At 37.1% G+C, this 7770-nt stretch overlaps 1 protein-coding gene across 1 annotated transcript in view; it reads left to right on the forward strand.

Moving 5' to 3' along the window:
- Positions 1-6378, forward strand: part of TMX3 (thioredoxin related transmembrane protein 3) — a 40876-nt gene extending 34498 nt beyond the window's left edge. Inside the window, exon 15 of the mRNA XM_058439681.1 lies at positions 2878-6378. Within this exon, the coding sequence (XP_058295664.1) occupies positions 2878-3138 (261 nt within the window). The 3' untranslated portion in view covers positions 3139-6378. The remainder of the gene's footprint in view (positions 1-2877) is intronic.
- The last annotated feature ends 1392 nt before the right edge of the window (positions 6379-7770 follow it).

The following is a 7770-nucleotide window of genomic DNA, read 5'->3' on the forward strand; positions in this document are numbered from 1 at the left end:
TTCTGTTCTTTTACATTTGCTGAGAAGAGCTTTACTTCCTCTTTCAACTATGTGTTCAATTTTGGAATAGGTGTGGTGTGGTGCTGAAAAAAATGTATATTCTGTTGATTTGGGGTGGAGAGTTCTGTAGATTTCTATTAGGTCCACTTTGTGCAGAGCTGAGTTCAATTCCTGGATATCCTTGTTAACTTTCTGTCTCCTTGATCTGTCTAATGTTGACAGTGGGGTGTTAAAATCTCCCATTATTATTGTATGGGAGTTTAAGTCCCTTTGTAGGTCACTCAGGACTTGCTTTATGAATCTGGGTGCTCCTGTGTTGGGTGCATATATATTTAGGATAGTTAGCCCTTCTTGTTGAATTGATCCCTTTACCATTATGTGGTGGCCTTCTTTGTCTCTTTTAATCTTTATTGGTATATAGTCTATTTTATCAGAGACTAGGATTGCAACCCCTGCCTTTTTTTTTTTTTCCATTTGCTTGATAGATCTCACTCCATCCCTTTATTTTGGGTCTATGTGTGTCTCTGCACGTGAGATGGGTTTCCTGAATACAGCACACTGATGGGTCTTGACTCCTTATCCAATTTGCCAGTCTGTGTCTTTTAATTGGAGCATTTAGCCCATTTACATTTAAAGTTAATATTGTTATGTGTGAATATGATCCTGTCATTATGATGTTAGTTGGTTATTTTGCTCGTTAGTTGATGCAGTTTCTTCCTAGCCTTGATGGTGTTTACAATTTGGCATGTTTTTGCAGTGGCTGATACCAGTTGTTGCTTTCCATGTTTAGTGCTTCCTTCAGGAGCTCTTTTGGGGCAGGCCTGGTGGTGACAAAATCACTCAGCATTTGCTAGTCTGTAAAGTATTTTATTTCTCCTTCACTTATGAAGCTTAGTTTGGCTGGATATGAAATTCTGGGTTGAAAATTGTTTTCTTTAAGAATGTTGAATATCGGCCCCCACTCTCTTCTGGCTTGCGGAGTTTCTGCAGAGAGATCAGCTGTTAGTCTGATGGGCTTCCCTTTGTGGGTAACCCAACCTTTCTCTCTGGCTGCCCTTAACATTTTTTCCTTCATTTCAACTTTGGTGAATCTGACAATTATGTGTCTTGGAGTTCCTCTTCTCGAGGAGTATCTTTGTGGCGTTCTCTGTATTTCCTGGATCTGAATGTTGGCCTGCCTTGCTAGTTTGGGGAAGTTCTCCTGGATAATATCTTGCAGAGTGTTTTCCAACTTGGTTCCATTCTCCCCATCACTTTCAGGTACACCAATCAGACGTAGGTTTGGTCTTTTCACATGGTCCCATATTTCTTGGAGGCTTTGTTCGTTTCTTTTTATTCTTTTTTCTCTAAACTTTCCTTCTTGCTTCATTTCATTCATTTCATCTTCCATCGCTGATACCCTTTCTTCCAGTTGATCGCATCTGCTACCGAGGCTTCTGCAATCTTCGCGTAGTTCTCGAAACTTGGCTTTCATCTCCATCAGCTCCTTTAAGCCCTTGTCTTCATTGGTTATTCTAGTTATCCATTCGTCTAATTTTTTTCAAAGTTTTTAACTTCTTTGCTATTGTTTTGAATTTCCTCCCATAGCTCGGAGTAGTTTGATCGTCTGAAGCCTTCTTCTCTCAACTCGTCAAAGTCATTCTCCGTCCAGCTTTGTTCCATTGCTGGTGAGGAACTGTGTTCCTTTGGAGGAGGAGAGGAGCTCTGCTTTTTAGAGTTTCCAGTTTTTCTGCTCTGTTTCTTCCCCATCTTTGTGGTTTTATCTACTTTTGGTCTTTGATGATGGTGATGTACAGATGGGTTTTTGGTGTGGATATCCTTTCTGTTTGTTAGTTTTCCTTCTACCAGACAGGACCCTCAGCTGCAGATCTGTTGGAGTTTGCTAGAGGTGCACTCCAGACCCTATTTGGCTGGGTGTCAGCATCGGTGGCTGCCGAACAGTGGAATTTTCGTGAGACCACAAATTCAGCTGTCTGATAGTTCCTCTGGAAGTTTTGTCTCAGAGGAGTACCTGGCCGAGTGAGGTGTCAGTCTGTCCCTACTGGGGGGTGCCTCCCAGTTATGCTGCTCGGGGGTCAGGGAACCACTTTAGGAGGCAGTCTGCGGGTTCTCAGATCTCCAGCTGCGTGCTGGGAGAACCACTGCTCTCTTCAAAGCTGTCAGACAGGGACATTTAAGTCTGCAGAGGTTCCTGCTGACTTTTTGTTTGTCTGTGCCCTGCCCCCAGAGGTGGAGCCTACAGAGGCAGGCAGGCCTCCTTGAGCTGTGGTGGGCTCCACCCAGTTGGAGCTTCCTGGCTGCTTTGTTTACCTAAGCAAGCCTGGGCAATGGCGGGCGCCCTTCCCCCAGCCTTGCTGCTGACTTGCAGTTTGATCTCAGACTGCTGTGCTAGCAATCAGCGAGACTCTGTGGGCATAGGACCCTCCGAGCCAGGTGCGGGACACAATCTCCTGGTGTGCCGTTTTCCAAGCCCGTTGGAAAAGCGCAGTATTAGGGTGGGACTGACCCGATTTTCCAGGTGCCGTCTCTTACCCCTTTCTTTGACTAGGAAAGGGAACTCCCTGATCCCTTGCACTTCCCGAGTGAGGCAATGCCTTGCCGTGCTTTGGCTCGCGCACAGTGCGCTGCACCAACTGTCCTGCACCCACTGTTTGGCACTCCCTAGTGAGATGAACCGGGTACCTCAAATGGAAATGCAGAAATCATCCGTCTTCTGTGTCACTCACGCTGGGAGCTATAGACCGGAGCTGTTCCTATTCGGCCATCTTGGCTCCACCCCGCAACAAGAGAAATCTATAATGGTTTCAAGTTCATTTCATGCTTTGTGTATCAGAATTACATATGAAGGGGAACTGAGTTTTAATTCTCTTTCCACAGTCTATATTCAAGAGCTCACCACTGATGGGCTGCTTTCTCTTTGGCCTACCACTGGGTGTCATCAGTATCATGTGCTATGGAATATACACAGCTGACACAGATGGAGGTTATATAGAAGAACGATATGAAGTGTCTAAAAGTGAAAATGAAAACCAAGAACACATAGAAGAGAGCAAAGAACAGCAGGAGCCCAGCAGTGGAGCATCTGTAGTGCCTACAGTGCAGGAGCCCAAGGATGTATTAGAAAAGAAGAAAGATTGAGACTTGATGACTATAAAATATTTGATAGGACTTCAAATTATTAAAGAGTCTATTTATTGAATTTAGACATTTAATCATGATCTTTACAGAAAAGAACATGTTATTTGTATTTTGCTAATATCAACTGCATGGATTAAAGTAGTCCCTCCATACATGGGGAAGTGTTTGGAGCAAAGAGATGAACAGTTTGTCTGAAACAAACACAGAGCACTCCATCAAAATTTACCTGATCTTTGTGATTAGAACAGAACAATTCTATTTGCATGTTTCTCTCTCTGAATATTCTGTGACAAAAAGTTAAGATTCTTGGGCAGAATATTTAAATTGGTCAGTCAGGTAGAAGATACATGTGTGATATAGAAAAATAATGCCTCCCCTGCTGCCATCCATTTCCCTCATATATTTTGGACAAGATTTATATGGAGAAAATTAAGTCTTTAAAATTTAGGCACTTTAAGAAAAACTAATAACTTTTTCCATGTATCAAATTAAGATTATGAGGTTAAAAATAATGTGGTTTTATATCGCATAGTGGTTTTATTTTGTTAGTTATTTTTAAAGGAGAAATGTTACTTTTTAACTTTATACTCAGTTGCATTATCATAAAATTTTCATATATGCCTAGATAATGGGGAAAAAATCTTGTGATTGACTTTTGCAAAATGAACAGGATTTACTGAGAGTAGAGGTTTCAGCCCATTCCTTGGAATACTCTTAACAGGTATTTCATCTGTCATTGTAGGTTGGGAAGGGTCTCTATTAATCCTACTCTGCTTTAGCCAGAACAGCCTAGTATTTTATTTCTATTTTATATATTGAGATTTCTTCTAACATTTCCTTTGATAAAAATCTTCTGCTTTTTGAAAAGTAGTATCATATTTTTATGTTTATAGTGTGTAAACTTTATGGTAACTTATACTCTAGAATATGTATATACCCACAGACACACAAAGTTTATTGACACATCTATTATGTAATGCTGTAGACCTGTCCGTGTCTGTTTCATAAGGAGTAATGAGTGACATTAGCGTGTCCAGTGACAGGTCACATCCAGTGTAAAAAAAAGAGATCAGCCAGTTACCTTCTCCATTTTCTTAGTTCTGTCACCCATTTTGTCAAGTGACCTCTCATCTACTATAAACTAATACAGGAATTCTATCCAAAGCAATGTCTAAAAACCCTTTCTTTTTTTAAAATAACAGTTTGGTATGTTTATTGTAGATAAATTATTTTTGAGGCCTTCATTTTAGCTAAGTTTAGAATTTATATTAGGCAACTATGATTTGAGTGGTTATTCATTGAGTAATTTTCCACTATAAAGAATTTCATTGAACATTTATTAAAAAATATGTAATGCATGGTCAAAAAATATGTAATTCATGGTCTTGACACTGAAGTTGTTTAGGGATTTAGTCATCAAGGACAGCCTTCTATTATTGTTTCTAATGCCATACTCATCAAGACTGTATGGACACTTTTATCTTAAGTACTAAGGAATTACTAGTAATTGTTTTATTTTATCCATGTACTGTTTTAGTATTTAATAATTAAATACCTATTCTTAGTGTTTGACACTCCATATATCTTTTTTTTTTTTGGAAATGAAACAAATATGCAGTCCAAAATTCAGGAACTACTAGAGTGAAATGATATTAAGTGGAAACCAGAGATAAATGCTGTTAATTTAGCAAGTAGATTCTTCTCCAAAGAGTAATGAGTGATTCTTGGGAAGATAAATGTTAATGTTCCCAATAGTCAAGCTTGTTTTGCAGTAGTGAAAAGCTTAGATGAGTACGGATGCCTCATTTGAAACTCAGCCTAGTAAGGAAGTGAAAACTTAGCAGTCAGTGACATGGGGAAATAGTTATAGAAAATGTCACTGAATTTTTTCATATTTATAGTTAGTCATTTACATATTTTTGTCTTGTTGATCATTACCTGTAAATGAAAGACCTTAATAGGAAAAAAAGAGTAAAGCTCAGTGTGAATGCAAACATCCAGTGATCTTCCTTTATATTCTGTGACATTCTTTATAAGTGAATGTCTCAGTTCTCTGCTACCCTTTTCACAGCTTTGTACTGTTTGCCTTATATTCTATTTGTGCTTTTAAAGTGTGTCTGTTGGGAAAACAAAATGTGTAGGTGGTTTGTAAGTGAATAATTTTTATTTCTTTTTGTATTAAAATTTTGCTTTTTTCTCTACTTTGGGAGATGTTTATTTACATTGTGAGACTATTCACAAAACAGATTTTAAAATTTGTTTGCTCGTATGCGTTTCCCTTCAATGTGATATCAGAGATTACTATGAATGTTAGTTTCATTCCGTGAAAAATTACTTCCATATAAAGACAGATCTCTTAATAAGTGAATCTAGTGGAAGAACATAGGTATCATTCTAATTCCATGATGAATTTTGTCATGATTCTATATGAATAATGGGGTCCTTCAGGAAGTTGGAGCTTTTGCCTTCTCTTTTAATTGCAGTGAAGTTCTCTTTATAACTTCTAAAATTCAGAATTCTAGGTCCTTGCTTTTTGCAGAATTTGGTGCTCAGACAATATTTAAGGACATTTCAGCGAGACAAAGTGCATGTTTTTATCGAGTACCCTGTGCACCACATTATATCTGGCAATTCTTTTTGTTTCATTATGTGCATCAATATTTTTCTCAGCTACTATTACCTGAAACTTGTTTAACATGTATTAGACCTAGAATTTTCATTTTCTTTCTCACATAGTTGCTTCCTGGTATCTGATTTAGAAATAACACTAAAATGCCAAGTATCTAGGGGATTGAAGGAAGGGACTATATGAGTAGGTAAATTAGCAGTATTGTTTTTGTTTAGTGGATATTGTTAGTGACTTTTTTTGTGTGTTTTGCTTTGGGACCTTTTTATTTTGGTGCTGCAAAAAGTAACAGATATTTTCATCATTGCTTCATACGACCTGGAGTTAGGACAGGGAAAAATCATTCAACACTCCTTATGCATTGAATGATCAAATAAACCAGTGTGGGATATTAAGACTATCAATTGATGGGATTAGACTTGACATTTTATTTTTATAAATAGATATTTTTTCTGAATGTGTCTGAGTCCAAGAGTGGGCAAAAAATAATTTTCTACTTTGGACTAATCTACAGAGGTTTTTGAAAGTCTGCATTACTAACTTGTTGAATTCATGATATTCTGCCTATGGCACAAATTGTAAACCTTTGTTTTTCTAAAATAAAGTAATTGAAAACCTGTAGTTGTTTCTTATTTTTACTGTGTATCCTGGTTGTTTGCAATATGAATAGTTCTGTGTACAAAGACAACAGCTATGACCATATCTTCCAGAGGGTGTTTACTTTTATTAAAATTATAAATTATAATTATAGAAATATAGAATTTTAGAGATGAGAGATCAGATTGCAGTCTAATTCTACTATATTACAAGTAAAGAACCTGAAATTCATAGGTTTGATATAGTTTGTATTTGACAAACCTGATAATTGTACAGTATTTTTTCCGAAAGCATATCTTATAGTTTATTTTGAGAAGAATCAGTCCTTAAGTCAACTGCTAAATTATCTTTGACACCACACGACCACATTTAAAACCTCAAGTTTTTAAAAATGTTTTAAATAGTATCAGGTATATTGGAAAAAAAGGCTTTATAACGTTAATTTTAAAAATAATTTCTTTTATATCTATTTATTTTTAATAAGGACATACCTTTTAATGAGAGTGACTGGCACAGGAATAACAGCCCAAAACATGGACCCACAAACCTGTGAATTTGCAGACTGTCTGGTTAGGATGGGCCTCTGATACGAGTGACCAAGCACAGCACATTCCGCTGTTTATCAATTTCACAGGAGTGTGATGGAGGTTCTCGTCTCTGTTGTGTGGCTGTATTGCACTGTGTGTGGAAGCTCCGGTGTCACACTCCCTGGTTCAACTCTTTCTGTCATTTACCCATGTAAAGTTGAGTGAGCCACTTAACCATTCTGCTCCCGAGTTGTCTAATTGGAGGATGATGGCACCTATCTCGCTGGATTGTGAAGAGAAATGAGTTGCACATGAGGTGTATTTAGAACAGTGACTGGCATACGGTAACAGCTCAAATATTAACCATAATTCTTTTAGATTTAATTGATTTCTCACTTTATTTAGAATTTATATAATTATTTACCACAGAGAAAAGCCAAGTCATCAGGAATGTGAAATTCTAATATGTTTAAGTTTGCCTGGCTACTTTGTGCAATTTAAGTTTTAACATTTTGGATAGAAATGAAAAAAAAATTCTTTGACATAAAAATTAATTACAAATATTTAGGTTCAGATGTCTTGGAAAAATCCTCTGGTTTTTGTGCTTCTAGTGAAAATGAATAAACATAAGCAGATATAAACCAGTAAGATTGTTGGTTGATGTATGTGAATAGATAGACATAAATGTGAGAGATTTAGAATAATGAATATTGAATATAGATGGGAAAATTATCTGATTTTCCTGCTAGCATACATTCCTGTAGTCAAGTGCTCAACTTTTCTCTAAGCCCATCTCTGGTACACTGAAATGATAACTAGTGAGAAGTGGCAATTTTTTGTGTGATTTATTCTTTCTGTTTTTTAATTAATTTTTAGAAGCAG

The sequence above is a fragment of the Hylobates moloch genome, unplaced genomic scaffold (assembly GCF_009828535.3).
Source record: "Hylobates moloch isolate HMO894 unplaced genomic scaffold, HMol_V3 SCAFFOLD_5, whole genome shotgun sequence".
NCBI classification, from domain to species: Eukaryota; Metazoa; Chordata; class Mammalia; order Primates; family Hylobatidae; genus Hylobates; species Hylobates moloch.